Raw genomic sequence first — 16,346 nt, 5'->3', positions numbered from 1 at the left:
CTCGTGAATACATATTCTATTGACCGTCTAGCCCCGCCCACCTTCATTGCTTTCTATCATGGCGGACCCCTCACTGTGTTCCATTCATTTGCATTGGAATCTTGATGGCTGGCTTATACGTAACAGCTTTGGCGTTACATCATTGGCTATCAGGAGTCAGGTGACTACTGCAGACCCGGAAATCAACACCTCTCACTTCCGGTTCTGAGAAAATGAAAACACTAGTTGCAATGCCGTCAAGACGACGTGTAACAGCTTTTTAATCACCGCCTTTGTCTTTATTTCGTTGTGGGCCATGTTCACAACAAGCTGGAATAATGCTGTTTTTCTCCTGGTTGTGTTCTGGTGTGTACCGACATCTGTGTCAGCTTGTCGACAAGAAGCGGAGACTCCCGACTGGCGAATGACTCTTAAAACAATTCGTAATGGCATCCATAAGATCGACACTTATCTTAATGCGGCGCTCGACTTGTTTGGAGGCGACGACGGCTTGTGTCATTACCGGTGTAGTGACGGTAAGATAATATTGTATGCACATTTCATCATGTGACATTGCCATCAACCAATCTGTTAAATGGAGGAGTCCCTTAAGTGGTGTGTACTGCTGATGTGTTAATCTCAAACACGCAGATTACCATCACAGTGTTCACCTTTGCCCTTCTCTTCTCTCCCAGGATACAAACCGGCGCCCCGTCCCGGATACAAACCGCCGCCACCCAATGGATGTGGAACACCACTGTTTGGATTCCAGGTAGCCCTGCGCCATTACACCACAATCATAATGAACATAGTCTATATCCTATGTTGTGTAGTTTCAGTTCGACGTGGGCATCCCATCCATGACCAAGTGCTGCAACCAGCACGACCGTTGCTATGACACCTGCGGCAGAGACAAGCATGATTGTGACGAGCAGTTCCAGGAGTGCCTGGAGACTATCTGCAGGAACGTGCAAAGGACTCTGGGATTGGCCCAAAGTGTCCAAGGTATGACACGCTTGTAGGTTGGCGTCATATATATTTTTTGCTAGAAAAAAGGGTGTCCAATTGTTTACTTTCTACTTTTACTGCAGCCTTTATGTTAGTGGAGCCCTCAAATGTAACTCTCCTGATCGTACAATGTGGAATATGACCACTATATATGGGATAACTTTTAAAAACTTGCACAATTTGAGTGCTATTTTGGGGAAAACTAATAAGACGTCATGTAATATGACCTCTTTTTTTGGGAAAAAACAATTGGACCGCTCTTTTGGGGAAAAGTAAGAAAACGTGCAATTTCACTGCTATTTTTGTAATAGGCTTACATTCACACAATTTCACAATTTTGCCATTTTGTGGGAAACTAATAAACTGCACAATTTGACAGCTGCTTTTGAGAAAAGTAAAAAGAAAAAATAACACAATTTGGTGGCTATTTTTAAGAAAACATAACACAGTTTGACCGCCATTTTTATCAAACGGTTACACAATTTTACTACTTTGGGGAAGTCTTTATTTTGAACATTATATCACACTGACCACAGTTTGATATTGGGGCACATTATTTTCTATTTCTGTTATTTCCTATGTAATAAGTAATGCATGTTTCTGCTACTGTAGTAGCTTATGTGTCCAGCAGAGGGTGCCACATAGTCTTTTACTAATATTTCATGGAATCAACTGTATTTTCTACAAATGACTAAATGCAGTTTTCTTCTTTTTATGTTTCCGGTCAGCGTGCGAATCAGCTGTGACTCTGCTGTTTGACGCCGTGATGCATTTGGGATGCAAGCCTTACCTGGACAGCCAGCGGGACTCTTGCATATGTCAGTACGAAGTAAAGAATGAACTGTGACGATGCACCAGGAGCCAAACAAACATAAGAAGCATGGACAGGATTGGGACAAATTCCAGGGAGTAAAATGCTGTCCTTTCTCAGGGATACTAAAGCTGCTGCTGTTTTGTTTTTTTAAACGACGCAGGACTCTAATATAATAAATACTGTTAGCTTTGATTGATGACAACATGTAAATAATTTGTTATGCATTTAATTATTTATGGTGGTCTTTGCACTGTTATAGACTGATCCAACTGGTGGTAAACTGCAAATTTACTGTATTTTAAACCCCTCATAGGGAATTGATAGAAATAAAGTATAATATGATATGTAACTCCAGTAATGACTAAATTGGAAGTAACCAAATATGTTTCCTTGCTTGATTATTGTATGTTTTATGTGCCTTTTAAGGTTATTGTAAATTTTTTGTGGTATTATTTTACTATTTATTTACCAGTGACTGGCACTGCTTAAGACAACATGTGAGGTTAAAGTAGGAGCCAAGTAGGACACCAGGACACAGAGACAAGCAGAAGGAGACGAAGCAGGACAGAATGACACAAGGAAAAGTACCGAGGAGACAAGGAAATGAAGCTAGGAATCAAGGAACCAAGTACACAAAGGACAGGAGACAGGGAGCGAAGGCAGGAAGGAGCCGAGGAGACAAAGAGAAGGATCCATGGAAAATGACGGAAGTTAGTTCACATTATTAGACTCCGCGTTACACTTACAAACAAATAGATGAACAAATGTAGTCATAAGTCTAAACTTTTAAGTGTACTCATTTGTAATTAATGAATCTAATATTATTGTATTAGTTGTAAGTAAGTGTACAGTAGACGTTGAAAAAGTGTCCAGACAACGCGGAAGAGCGCGCTTTGATTGGCAGACTTGGCGACCAATCGTTATCTGCCCCTAAACCAATGAGCGGGAAGGTGGCGGGGCGGGACGTACAGAGTCCTGTTGTTGAGCTGTGTTGTCAGGACGAAGGTGCCAACATGTCCTACGTCGGAGCCAGCCGTGCAGGTAAAACACCTTTCCAACTTCTCTACATGATAAATGTATATAACATTAATGTGTGTATAAGGACATAAAAACACCAGGAAGTCCATATTGTTGGGGGGAAAAAGTAATTCACTACGAAGTGGTAGTATGCCAATTGCTTACGTAGGTAAACGCTGTCATTGTAACAACTTTCTGTTTCAAAACTAGTTAAAAGATGCCTGGAAGGTTTTTCAAATTAATTATTAATAATTATTTCTTCCTCTTTCTTTAAGCATCGAGTGTTGCCATGGACAATATAACCTCCACGGACAGTACGGGTAAGCGAGTTTTTTTTTTTTTAAACAAGCGTATCTAAATAGATAAAACATGTCGAAAGTTAAGCACAGGAAATGCCTTAATGATTTACTAAACAAGCCCCACCGACACTTGTTTATATAGGCGGTTTTATTCTGTGTTTATTGAGTGGAAAGGACGATTAAACAGTTGGGAAGTTAAGATGCCTGCTTAGAAATACTGTAGTTATCTTTCAATGGAGTAAACGTACACTTAAGTCAATATTTCCTGCAGTGTAACATAATGGAACTAATTATTTTGTTAATGACAATAATATCTATTACTAATTAATAAACAAAGTGTGTAAATGCACTGATAACGTTATAGTTTCTTGTAAAGGACATATTCTTAGGTGGTTTAAATCAATTTTTTTTATTTTTTATATGTATTCAAGTGTGTCAAACCTAGTTTAATTAGATCTGGTCTCGATTTGACAATTTATACAATATTTTACATGTAGATTGTTTATACACATATTTATTTCTGTATATTGACTATATGTGGCAACCAGTAGGGACCCAGATCTGATACAGATTTGGCCAGATTTAGTTTAAACCCTTTTGGAAGGAAGTTATTGAAACAATTTTTGGGAGATATTTAATATTTTATAATAATATTATGCCATGTTTGTTTCAATGTACTTAATACATGTAGTATGATTGTCTGCAATTATGTGTCAAACCATATTTAATCTGGATGTGATCCACATTGCAGAGGTTCCTTAATGCTCTTCTTTGTGTTTTTGTTCTCCGGTCAAGATATGATAATGGTCTTCATATGAAATTAATTAAAAAGTGTCAAATTTTAGTGTTTTTTTTTTTTTACATTGGATTTCAGTGCAATGTACCATAAAGAAAACAAATCCTGACTTCCGTGTTTAAAAAAAAAACAAACAAAAAAAGCACCAACCTGGGTGGGGTGTCATCTTTCTCCACCAGCTATTGAAGGTCGCCAGGACTCTAAGCTGGCCCAACAATGGCTGCTTGTGACCCTGGTGCTTATTATGCACCTGTAGTTGAAGCGTCTGACAAAGAAAAACCCGCTTCTGCAATGCTGCAACGTGTTCATTCTCATCATGTCACTTCTTTCAGCGACATGCAGCCTGAACGTGACGGAGACGGACGCCTTCAGCAGGTAGACCTGATATATATGTAGATAGATCATCAATCAGTTCTCCGTGCTTTGCTTCTCATTCATAAATGTTCCATATTCCAACAGCGAGACATTTTTAGACCCCGACCAGGAGTACAAGATGGACTATAACCGTCGAGGCCTGGCTGTCATCTTCAACCAGGAACGCTTCTTCTGGCGTCTGGGAATGAATGACAGATACGGAACTAACACAGACCGCGACAACTTGGAGATGAGGTCCACAAAAAGTCTTGTTTTTGTACAAATACCTGCAATGCATCAAGGTTGTATTTTTATCTCCTGCAGGCTGAGGGCGCTAAACTTTGAAGTGAAGGTTTACGATAACTACAAAAATGAGGACGTCTTGGAGAAAATCCATGAAGGTGATCACGTCAAACTTCTCACCGTCTTTGTAAACGTTAACAACATGAATGTGTTCTTAGATCCTAACATTGAGCGTATGAGAAGGAAAATGACATCTCCATTTATTAAAGACCAATGGCGTCCAAAATTTTTTTTGATTCCACCAGCTGCCGAGGCCAACCACTCAGACGCCGACTGCTTTGTGCTGATCTTCCTGAGCCACGGTGAGAACGAGCACGTGTACACGTATGACGGCAAGATCAGCATCCAGCACATCACGTCGCTCTTCAAAGGAGACAAGTGCAGAAGCCTGGTCGGGAAGCCCAAGATCTTCGTGTTGCAGGTGCGCACGCCCACATATGTGTTCGCCTTCTTGGTTAAAATACGTTCGTCCATCAGGCGTGCCGTGGAGACAAGCACGACAACCCCTGTGACGCCGTGGACAGCGAGATCAAGACAAACGAGGTGATGGTGGACGCCAGTGCCGTCCACACTCTCCCAGCTGGAGCTGACTTCATCATGTGCTACTCTGTGGCGGAAGGTGAGTAGACCCAAGATTGTTGTTTACGTTGTCACTCGACAACCACAAAAAAAATAATCCCCCATTTGCGAGTATCGCAAACATCATCATCAGTGACCTCTGTATCCCCCCTCTCAAGGTTACTACTCCCACCGGGAGACTTTTAACGGCTCGTGGTACATTCAGGACCTCTGCGAGCTGCTGAAGAAGTACGGAGAGTCCCTGGAATTCACGGAACTCCTCACTCTGGTCAACCGCAAAGTGTCGATGAGGACCGTTTTCTCCAGTAAGCTAAAGGAGGCCATCGGGAAGAAGCAGGTACCGTGCTTTGCCTCCATGCTCACAAAGAAGCTCTACTTTCGCCCCAAAAAGTGACTTCGTATGTTGTACCTGAACGCTACACGGTTGAAGAGTTGAAAATAACAAGAATAGCTTATGTTGGAATAATTATTGATCATCGTTAATGCGGCAGCTCAAAGAAAATCAACAGGTTTCCATAGCGATTTAGAGAGTATTTGGGCTAACTTTACCAGTCAAATATCGAGCCTTCCTGTTCACGTACATGGTGTAATTATTGTGGTTCCATCCTCAAAGATGGCTGTGGCCGTGATGAACAGGGACGGTTAAACCGGTACAGGAATGGGATGACACAAAGTGAAACCTCGGTTTGTTTGTAGGGTGCTTTGATGGGCACCCTAATATGTTCACCAATACAGCGCAGGCCAAACTGACTTGTTAAGTGCAATATTGTACAAAAACCGAGACAATTTACGAAAACAAGCACAAAATTATCGAAAAATTTTCCGCACGAAAACCGAGGTTTTTTTTCTTCTTCTGAAAGGTTGCACCACTGTTCCTAAGTTTAGTTGGTGGTGACAATAATGACTCAGAGTGCATGACAAGCACAGCTCTCATTGACCACATGACAACCAATGTTGTAAAAGCAGGAGGCCGCTAACTATTCAGCCAGCAAGATGAGTTGATTGCCACCAACAGCACGGCAAGATTAAGACACAACAGCAGCTGAGTAGTAGCAACCAACATTTTAAAGCGCATGTAGAAGTACATCAAGCGACTAGATGCTGATATTTTAAATGTAGCCGCTTCGATCTTGTGCCACGGTTGTGTTGACCCTCCACTAATTAGACCCCGGCGTTTATTTGCATTTGTAGACCACACCCCTAGTGTTTATAGGAGGTTTTAGTTAAGGGAAGATGCATCTTAATGTACTAAATTGTGCAATAAATGAATTGCAATTAACAAAATAATCTACAAACACAACAAATTGAATGTTAGATATAGCTGTTTTTTGTTTATGGGGGCCACATCTTATTACTTTTCTTCTTCAACTTGTTTACTTCACAGGCCTCTGTAATAGTTGTCCTTTTTTAAGTCTTGATTTCAGGCAACTCAGCGACTACATCCACATGCTGTTTGTCTACATAGAAAGGGAATTTATGTATTTGTGAGTGTATGATGTGTCACATTGTGATTTTACACCCAAAGCAACAGATGACACCAGTGTTGAAACTTCAGGGAGTATGGGTGTGTGTATGTTTGTGTTTTTTTATACTTTTGTTCATGTGTGGACATAAAGTAACTTAGTCACATGATCTATGACTCAGGAAGAACAGAGCGACCCCGATCCTGCCTTACTCGTTTGTTCAGTGTGGAAAAAAAAAAATCTGTTTCAATGCAGCGTTTTGCACAGATTTAACAACATGACAGAAGGCAATTCAGCAAATGACTTTTATTTCAATAGTCCACTTTTTGTTATTCCTGATTAAAAATGCATCATTATGAAAATAAACAAAGGGTATGTTTTGGCTCTGGTGTGTAAACAGTGACAAATGATGGTGATGATGTCAAGGCTTGGGCTGGATCTGTTCGATTGGGAGTTGAAGTTGCGTTGGATTACGCAAGCGTTTTAGATCATCCTCCACCTGCAACACAGCAGGAAATACAGTTTTACATAAGACTGTAATCACAGTCTTACTGGGTTAAAATGCCTCATTTTCAAGATGATTTTTAAGTCACATTTTAACATTAATTTTTTACAAATAACTATTTTCACATTTGCAACTGAACCTGGTAAGCACGTGTTTGCATGCTTGCGGGCTTTTTTTCGGCTTAAAACTGCATCAAACATGATCTCTTCTATTGTGGAGTTGCACCATCACCTCTTTGTACATCACGTGCAAAAAAAAAACGTAAAATACATAATTATGTCTTCGGGAGCAAGTGGTTGGGTTGCGGTATTTGGTTTACTCATAGCTGTTATAGAACAACTGCATGAACGGAGTGACCCCTTTTGTCAGTCATACAGTCTCTTTGTCTTGGTGGGTGGAGGCGGGGTGGTAGTATATACACAAAGTACATAGTAGAAATGAAAGAATATTTTTTTCAGTGTACTTTTCCAAATGGTGTATGGTCTCATGACACCTTAGTAAGTAAGAATGTATGCATGGTAGCTTAACGCGAGATGTATTGCATGTCTGTACATGTCAACGCCAACATGACTAAACAAACAAACCTGAGCCAGCTCGTCTTTAAGTTTGTTGTACTTTTCCACGTTGAACTTCTTCTTGCTGGCCCCTTTGTAGAAGTAGTGGAGGAATTGTCTGTCTTTCGCATTTGGATAAATATAATCCTGGAAAAGAAATGAAAATATTGAAGAGAGATAATGAGTGATAAAAGTGAGGGTGCTTTTCTCTTGCCTCCTTTGTGAGGACGTAGTAGGCGAAGGCCCCCATGCTGGTGGCGTAGGTGACAAAGTAAGTGACAGGCTCCATGACGTCCCACGAGTAAACCCACCAGGTGAGCCAGGCCAGAGCCCCTCCCTGTACGGACAGCAGGGCCAAACCCACCCAGACCGCCCTGGATGTTTGCAAGGTGGCCGTATGGGACAGCTGAGCCTTCACCTGCAAAATGGCGTATTAGTGAAGCGACCAGATGCAATGGAAGGTAAATAACGCACCTTCTCCAGAGGGGACAGCTCCTGTTTGAGGCTGTCCAGCCTCTCCAGCAGTTGGCGCTCTTTCAGCAGGTGGTGCTCAGGCAGATGGAGGGCCGTGTGCAGAAGGTGTACCACGTGCTTCATGTCGTCCAGTTGCAGGGCGTGCTCGCTCGACTTGCTCACTGAGACATGGTGGGCATTGGTACACAAACATTTTGGTCACATTTTCTTTTCGGGCACTTGAGTCACAATGGAACTCATAATAAGAAATGGTACGTTCCAACTTCTCATTTGCCAAGACTTAGTCAGACATAATTGTCTCACAAAGTGAACAAGTGAAGTAGCTTGCTAACTATCAACCCCTGCTTGAGTCACATCGGAATCATCCATCCTGCCCTTGCATTGACAATGGTACAATCCCAAAGGAGTCACAATGAACACATGGACAATCTAAATGAATACAAATGTTATTTTGCGGGTTAAAAACAACTACAAATAGACCCAAACACGACAGTAAAAACCACTTTCAGGACAAGTAATGCCGGTTAGACGGTCCAAATGAGCTGCAGGGGGTTTTTGGTTGGTATTTTGATTGACTGGTGGGACCTGTATACCTTTCTCAGGAGAGTGAACATCGTAAACAGTGCCGTTGATGACCAGCTTGAAGTCCTTGTCGATGAGCAGGGCTTCTATCATTGTGTTCCAGGCTACACGTTCACCATCTGTGTGTGTGTGTGTGGGGGGGGGGGGGGGGGGGGGCAGAAACACATTAGCAGCAGAATTAGTAGTCATAAAAAACTTGATGTTATGCCGCTAACTTATTCTGTGTAGTCGTTGTTGTTCCGTGTACTACAAGTATACAAGATAACATGTGCAATATATAGTGGAACCTTTACAAATACCCTAAATTTGTACAATTCTGAAATTCAACCGGATATTTCTGGCCAAATATCAAGACAGTCTCACTCAGTTAGCATCTACACCTTTGACTTTAAAAGTGTTTGCTTTTTCTTTGGCTTTTTTGTACTGCTACCATGCAGGGATGTCATTGCAGCATAGCACATAATGGCATAGGATTGTCCAGGAAGCTCAGTACAACATGGCTGACTGTTAAGAATGATAATAATAAGGCAGAAATCACAAGCAGTAATCCCTGCACGTTCATCAGCCATTACTTGTTGTACTGTACTTCCGTTTCACGGCAACCACCATCTTTTTACCCAAGTCAAGGGTGAGTACACAAATGAGTTTTAAGTTCGTTGTTTCTGTTTACATTTTCAAATATTACTTTGTGTAAAGTTGTGTAAATACACAATTTGGAAAAGTACAATGAAAATAGAAGGACGACCTGGAACAAATTCCCCTTCCTCCATGATGGAGTGACTTTTACATGAATCTATCTCCCGTGGAGGCGAGGGGAGGATTTGTGTAATGATTTTAATTGGTCAACTCCGCCCCGTTTGGCCGCTGTACTCCCACAGAACCAGTTTGACAACATGTGAGGAATGCAATGGCGCTGCAGGGTGGGTGCTACCTTTGGAGAGCACGGAGGCGGTGGAGCCGGGGTCCTCCCTCTGCAACTCGCTGATGAGGTCGCCTACGGTCATGAGCATGGGCCGCAGGAAGAAGAGACATGTCTCCTGCCTGCAGGCCAGCGGCACCTCCAGAGCCAGGCGGCCATATTTGTACTTGAGGGACACTTCTGTGAATAAGAGAAAATACCAGAGGGAGTTAGCGCCTTGTCACTCATATGAGTGCAGTAAGTGCATATTACCACCAGGAGGCGGGTGTGTGCTGTAGGAAAGAGCTTGGCAGGTTCCCAGCAGAGGTGGTTGAATCTGGAAAGACAAGATAGTAAAGGGAGTGCCGCCATTATGGACTAATTGTTTATACAGATAAGTAAACTACGGCTCTACATCCTGGAAGCAAAGATAACAGGTTTAAATCCGAATTCACATTTGAGCCCCCTGCTTCATGGTGTAAAATCCAACCTTTTATTGCACATTCTGCTGATGTATGTTTTAGGATGGCAGAATTTATTTATTGCTCAATAATAAGTGTGTTCATGCATCCACAGGGAACATTTTTTTTGTAGTCAGCAGAAGCTGCTTTTACACAGATCCTGCAAAACTGCAGCATCAGGCCCATAACAGTAGATCTGGCGTTTTATCAACCTGTGCCTTTTATACAGGAATTGGCGAGTGTGCTTTTCAGCATTGGCTTATACGCTACATGGGCACCTCCCTGACTGTAACAGCTGGCATTTGTGTTGTTTTGTATAAACTGCACCAATATGGCAACTTTTCGCCTATCAGGAACATCTTATACACAATGATCCTGAAAAAATGTAAGCTGTAGCTAAATCCATCTGTACCTTTTACACAGAACACATCAAAGTTAAAGTTCACGGACAATAAAGCAAAGAGAGAAACTGCTGCAATTTTGTGCACCGTTTTGGCATCCCCCATGATGATCTGGCTCACTGGTCTGTATAAACGTGACTCGGCATATTTCTACCTTTTGGGGATAACAGAAGCCTCTTTTACACAGACACCCCACAAAATAGAGCTGTATGTATGAACCGTATCAGCAGAACACATCACAGTGAGACTTACTGTATATTTTTTAACACTTATCGCTAGTCAGTGAATGCATCTACAGTGAGTTCTCACTGCTGATTGGGTCAGTTTGTTCAGCCATAATAAAAAGACTTCTTGACAGTGTGTGCTACCGCCGCGGTAAGCTATCCATAACCATGAATATGCCCCAAAAAACAAAAATATGGGAAGAAAATGGAGATCCTGCCAGGAAGTGGAGGAGTATAAGTATCTCAGGGTCTTGGTCACGAGTGAGTGAAGGATGGAAAACAAGATCGACAAATCAGTTTAGATTCAAATTTGCATGAGGCTGCATTTTAACAAGATTACTGTAATGATTAATATTAGCCTGGTGATTATTTATGGGTTAAAAAATGCCAGGACACTAATTAATTGTATGCATAGTCCTGAGGAAAGCAGATGGATTCATTGGCAACAAGCGCTACATCACTTCATCTAATTACATGGTTGCCCCAAACATTCATTTATTTGTGGCGGCCTGCTCAGATTAAATTTGGACTGCCACAGAAGCATGTGACGCTACCTTTTATTTATTTCTCAATTAGATTGGGCTCTACCTGCTTTGTCCAGTAAACTGCATTTTATTAGATGACATTTATAAAATACATTGTGCACACACTGGCTGCACACTCGGCTCCTTTTAAACCCCAAGCCGAGGTTTTTACATCACAGACTTTCTTATTCATCATGGGAGTCCCGCTTGAATACACCTTCCTAAACGACTTAATGTCTAAGGATGTGACAGCGGACCCCCACGGTCCTTCCCCCATCTCGGCGTCCTCTTTGTCCTCTAGCTAGGAGCTCATTTAATCAATATTGAATTAAAGGGGGAGCAGTGGGTGCATGGAGGGAGCCCACAGTGAAAGGGAACCACAGGAGATGGTGGTGGACTGACATTCACCAGCCTGATTTACAATGTTCTATGCATGTTACATGTGTTCTTATATACATGTTTTTACACTTACATAAATGTTGACATTCTACTTTGGATGTCCATTGTGTGTATATTTACCTTTTTTGATGGCACAGTTTGACACTGGAACGGACTATATGACTTTACAGACTGTAGTAGCTGTTCCAGTTATATACTGTATAATTAAGCTTAACTGTAATGCTCAGTAATTTGTTAATACTGCCCCCAAGTGGCCACAAAATGTGAAAGCGGACAGAGTGAAATTATAGATTTGAAAATGTTTTAAAAAATATGTTAAGTAATATTCCTGCATTATGGTATGAATTGTTGTCGTCAGCAGTCGTGTAAAACTGCACGGCATTGTATTGCTAAATTAATACCAAAACATTATTACCTTTTTAATTGCTCCTGTATTGGATCTCATTTTATTAGTGCAAGTGGTGCAAAAAAAAGTGTTTCACCTCAGGGGGAAAAAGAGCAAGCAAGACTGAACAAGCTCTATATGAAGTCACCTGCAATCCACCCTGATCACGTGACCCTCGTGTCAGCTTTTAAAATCACCACTGCTGCTGCTTTGGAATTCATCTTAATGCCTCCCAGGTAACCGCTATGACTCTGAAACCCTGGAACCATGCATTGATGGTATGCCATCAAGGCCAGGCTGAGCTGGAAAGAAGTGACAAAGTGCCTCATGGTTGCTCTGCACGGAATGAAGCACAGCCTCGGTTTCCTGCCTGAGCGATTATAATGGTTAGCGGTTCCACTGCATGAGGAATCCAGTCAGCAGTCAACCACCGTATGGTACTATAGCACTACAGTAGGTGATCATTACACGGCTGCTACCTCGCATTGTTGACCTTAAGCGGGAACCAGGAAGATGGAGGAGGGTGAAAAATGGGATGGAACGCCGAAAGGCTAACACTCTATAGGAGAAAATTCAATTATTCCCAGCTGTCATTGTGATGAAGTGCAGTCAGTGAAGCATTTGTTGTTGTTCTCCGCCATGTTTGGAGGGGACAGTAAAGCTTGATAGAGGGAAGGCTGGGCATATTTACTGCAAATTAAGATGCTTTTCATTCCAGTTTTAAGCCAATTAACTCACTTTTTGTATCCAATCATGCAGGGTATACCATTTTAGTTATGCTATGTAGTAGCTATACAGTCTCACCATTTTGTGGTTTGCATTTCACAGTTTTTTCAAAAATATAATAATCAATAAGTCAAGGTGTTTCGGGGTTGAATATTGTCTATTATTAGCACACATGACCTAATATTGGCACTCCAATGCAAGAAGTCGATTCCACACTCCGCCCCAGCAAGTTTTCTGTGGTGGCACGAAACTGGGGAAGTTTAATACGGCCAATCCCAACGTCAACCTGTTCGCCTGCCATTCAGCTCCCCTATAGAATACATTTATAGTGACACACACCAAAAGAGCATAGGCAGTGCTTAGCAACTAATTAGCCATTGAGCATTTGTCTAATGATTATATTACTTTGATGATATCTGTATGTGTGTGTCTTCCAAAAATGTCATTTAACTTTATGCCTGACATCTTTTTATGGTAAACTAAATCTCACGTTCTGCTGTTGTCCGGTGTATCCACTAAGCAATATATGTATATTCTCTCTCTATTCTATTGTGTGAATCACTGCACGGTCCATTTACAGGAAATGGACGACGGCCACTTGCTTGCAAGATAAAAAACACATCAAGGCAGATTGGAGAGATGATCTAACAGCACAAACACGTAGCGCCATTCAATCAAAAGTGCCTGCAGCTTCTCTGGATCTTTTACAGCAGATGTTGAGTGTTGTATCTCCCGTGGAGCATATAGAAATCGTTTTGCACTCACAAGTCACAGCCTACTGCTATGGCTTCCAGAATTTATGACCATTACTGCAATAAAAATGGAGCAAATCGTATCTGCGGAACAGGCAAGTAACTGGTGAGCATGGATTAAAGATGGATCTACATAGGATGTAGAACGTGTATGATGCAGCAGTAATGATATTTTTTACCTACCACTGTGTTTGTTTTTTTCTGTGACAAAGCCAGTAACAGATAAATGGGTTCATCGCCAATATTAAGCCAAATATTCTAAAATATCAACGAGAGAGAAGTTCATCTCAATGTTCCCCATACATTGATGTATTTGTGGTGATCTAAATTCATCAGTGGCAGGCTACTATCTGTTCACTTGGTCTGACAGAGAAGAAAACAAAACAAGAAGGATCAATGTTGCCAACTGAGCGACTCTATCGATATATTTAGCGAGTATTCAGACCCCTCTAGATACAGTAACCCCTTGTTTATCGCAATTCATTGGTTCCAGACTCAAATGCTATAAAAATAGGATCCCTTCATCCATCCATCCATCTTCTATTCCCTGGACTGGTGGAGTCCTTCTTTTATAAATTGAATATTTTTGTAGTTACTACATAGAAAACCTGTTTACGAATCTTCTAAATATTTTTTAAACACAATTAGAGCCATCTAGACATGAAATGCCACTCATATAGTCATTTTTACATTTGTATATGATATACATCTAATATAAGAAATATAATAAAACAAAATAAGCCATTTTGTTGTGAGAAAATTTAAACCTGCAATAAAAGACGACACTTCGGTGGTGGTCTCAAACAATTACTGACACCTAGTGACCAATGTAGGATGCTACATTCACAAGTCGTGGTTTTCATGGCTTATACTGTATTTGTATTTTAGTTTTAGCCCTTTTTATGCTAGGAAATGCTTAATTTTGGGGGAGTATGTGCATATTTTCTTACTACTAATAGGTTGTAGTCAACTACGAAACTGATGATTTATTAATTTATTAATGTTTAAAAAACGCGATGGACAAATGGAGTGTTGTTCAAACCGCCATGCAGCAAGGGTCAGTTAAAAAGCAACTTAAAACATCACTGGGATAACTAATGTAGGTTTTATGATGGTGACAGTTTAACCCTGGAACAGATTATTTCCCTAGCCATTATTTTCAATGGGGAAAAAACACCCTCATTCTAAACCAATAACATCAGAGGTCGACAAGTGTTCCGGAACACATTGGCTCAGCTTAAATAAATTTCAAGAGCAAGCGAGAGAATCTTGACAGAATGCACACTTGGCTCCTTTGCCCACAATCCCTCAACCGGGACGCCATTACTCATGTTGTTGGATAGATTTTTATACATCCCTCCCTCTCTGCAATAGGCAGGGAATGATGCTCATGGATGATCAAACTGATAATAAAACGACGGGACTTTAAGGAGCTGATCAATACACCTTTGACTGATGATACCGGGAGTCACTTCATGCCGACTTGGCCCTTTGACTTTGCACTGCGTCCCAGTAAAGATGTTTTTCACCTACGTAAGAACATTCACACTGCATGCTGTTGCCTGGGGAAACATAAAGGCCTAGGCAAATCTTTCATTAAAGTCTAAAAGCACACTTAAGAGCTTAATTGCGGTTTCTCTCCCCCTAAACTGAAAAGTAATTGAACGAGTACACTGATGAGCTCATGTACACAGTAATTGATCAGGAAGGTGGACGTGTTTGGACTCCCTAACCCCCTGCAGACCATAGTAATGGATTTGAATTATTTATATGTTGTTCTGTTTGATGTGCATGAACAGAAAAAAAAACTTCCAAGTGTAATAATGGTACATTGGCAAGGCAGAACTATTGATGCACGTCTACAAATTCTGCTCCATCACAGCAGAAGTCCACATGCTTGTCAAACAATTGGTTTATCCCTACTATGCAGGGACTGTCAACAAGCAAAGAGAAATACTTCCCGTACTGCACGGCTTCCAAAAATAAATGTTCGCTGTGTATTTATAACTATTCTAGTCACATCAAAAATGACTCGAATTACACCCCAATTAAATTATCCTTGTTAATATTTTGGGTTAATTTAGTTCTTCCCATTATCTTACATTTTCAGACGGTCCCTAGAAGATCTCAGACTGATGTTATTTTTTCCCAGTCAAGAAGTGTACTTGAGATGAAAATTGGCTTGTCGCTAACTCAAGTTACAACTTCCAAACGCACTATTTTTGCTTTTAACAAGGGAATTCCACGACATTCTTAGTCATTAAAGGACAATACATTTATTTTTCCGTGCGAAAAAAAGTGACACAACTAACGCATTTGAGTTTAAAAAGAAGTGTAGAATCGTGACGAATAGTTCAAGAAAGATTCATTTACCTTGTGAAGAAATGTAGCCGGACGAGGCCCCTTTAAAGCGGGGCGACAAACACGAAGACTTCCCAAAAGTCTTCCAGCAACTTTGCCGACTATCCGCGTCGAAGCCATGTTCAGGCACCGCCCCGTATTTAGCAGTCTATTTCACACCATTCTGGTCGAAACACAACCCTGTAATACGTTGCTCTGAACTCTGAAAAGTGGCTAACAATGTGTAGAAACAACAGAAGTCAGCGCATCAGGTACAGAAGGCTCGTCAACAGCGGGATAGGAGGCACAGCCCAGTGTGAGTCGCATTTCCTCTTTAGCCAGCCAGAACCCCCCCCCCCCCCCCACCCTCCCTTTTTGCATAAAACCACCTACAGGAGCGGCAAAAGAGAAAAAAAATGAGAGACCGCGCTTCAGTGATGTCACTTCCGCGTCACTCCGGATTCGACGGTGTGCTAATTGCTAGCTAACAGCTAGCTAGCTAGCCAGCT

General features: G+C 41.3%; 3 protein-coding genes across 4 annotated transcripts; 2 read left to right on the top strand and 1 right to left on the bottom strand.

Annotated features, from left to right (window-relative positions):
• Positions 1-140: 140 nt before the first annotated feature.
• On the top strand, positions 141-1,997 carry pla2g12a (phospholipase A2, group XIIA). The gene is made up of 4 exons (XM_058075529.2): positions 141-515; positions 675-751; positions 813-984; positions 1,716-1,997. The coding sequence occupies exons 1-4, from the start codon at positions 296-298 to the stop codon at positions 1,832-1,834; spliced, it is 588 nt and encodes a 195-aa protein (XP_057931512.2). The 5' UTR covers positions 141-295; the 3' UTR covers positions 1,835-1,997.
• Positions 1,998-2,696: 699 nt separating this feature from the next.
• Positions 2,697-13,615, top strand: LOC131131122 (caspase-6-like). 2 transcript variants are annotated; one of them, XM_078793521.1, is made up of 9 exons: positions 2,697-2,842; positions 3,094-3,138; positions 4,246-4,288; positions 4,373-4,522; positions 4,592-4,668; positions 4,816-4,991; positions 5,048-5,189; positions 5,308-5,486; positions 13,326-13,615. In XM_078793521.1, the coding sequence occupies exons 1-9, from the start codon at positions 2,740-2,742 to the stop codon at positions 13,356-13,358; spliced, it is 948 nt and encodes a 315-aa protein (XP_078649647.1). In that variant the 5' UTR covers positions 2,697-2,739; the 3' UTR covers positions 13,359-13,615. The 2 variants fall into 2 exon arrangements, with proteins under 2 accessions (XP_078649647.1, XP_057931497.2); XM_058075514.2 differs by lacking the exon at positions 13,326-13,615 and having other exon boundaries at positions 2,701-2,842; positions 5,308-7,205.
• On the bottom strand, positions 6,900-16,175 carry LOC131131116 (calcium uniporter regulatory subunit MCUb, mitochondrial-like). Its single transcript, XM_058075500.2, has 8 exons — positions 15,871-16,175; positions 9,899-9,962; positions 9,659-9,826; positions 8,739-8,846; positions 8,146-8,306; positions 7,886-8,089; positions 7,702-7,818; positions 6,900-7,111 (listed from the first exon to the last, which is right to left on the bottom strand). Exons 1-8 carry the CDS (start codon positions 15,976-15,978, stop codon positions 7,034-7,036), a joined length of 1,008 nt encoding a protein of 335 aa, XP_057931483.2. The 5' UTR covers positions 15,979-16,175; the 3' UTR covers positions 6,900-7,033.
• Between the last annotated feature and the right edge of the window lie 171 nt (positions 16,176-16,346).

This window comes from Doryrhamphus excisus, linkage group LG9 (genome assembly GCF_037039965.1).
Source record: "Doryrhamphus excisus strain RoL-2023G ecotype Guam linkage group LG9, RoL_Dexc_Guam_v1.1, whole genome shotgun sequence".
Lineage (NCBI taxonomy): Eukaryota > Metazoa > Chordata > Actinopteri > Syngnathiformes > Syngnathidae > Doryrhamphus > Doryrhamphus excisus.
The sequence above is the reverse complement of the archived record's forward strand: the minus strand, read 5'-3'. Positions and strand labels throughout refer to the sequence as shown.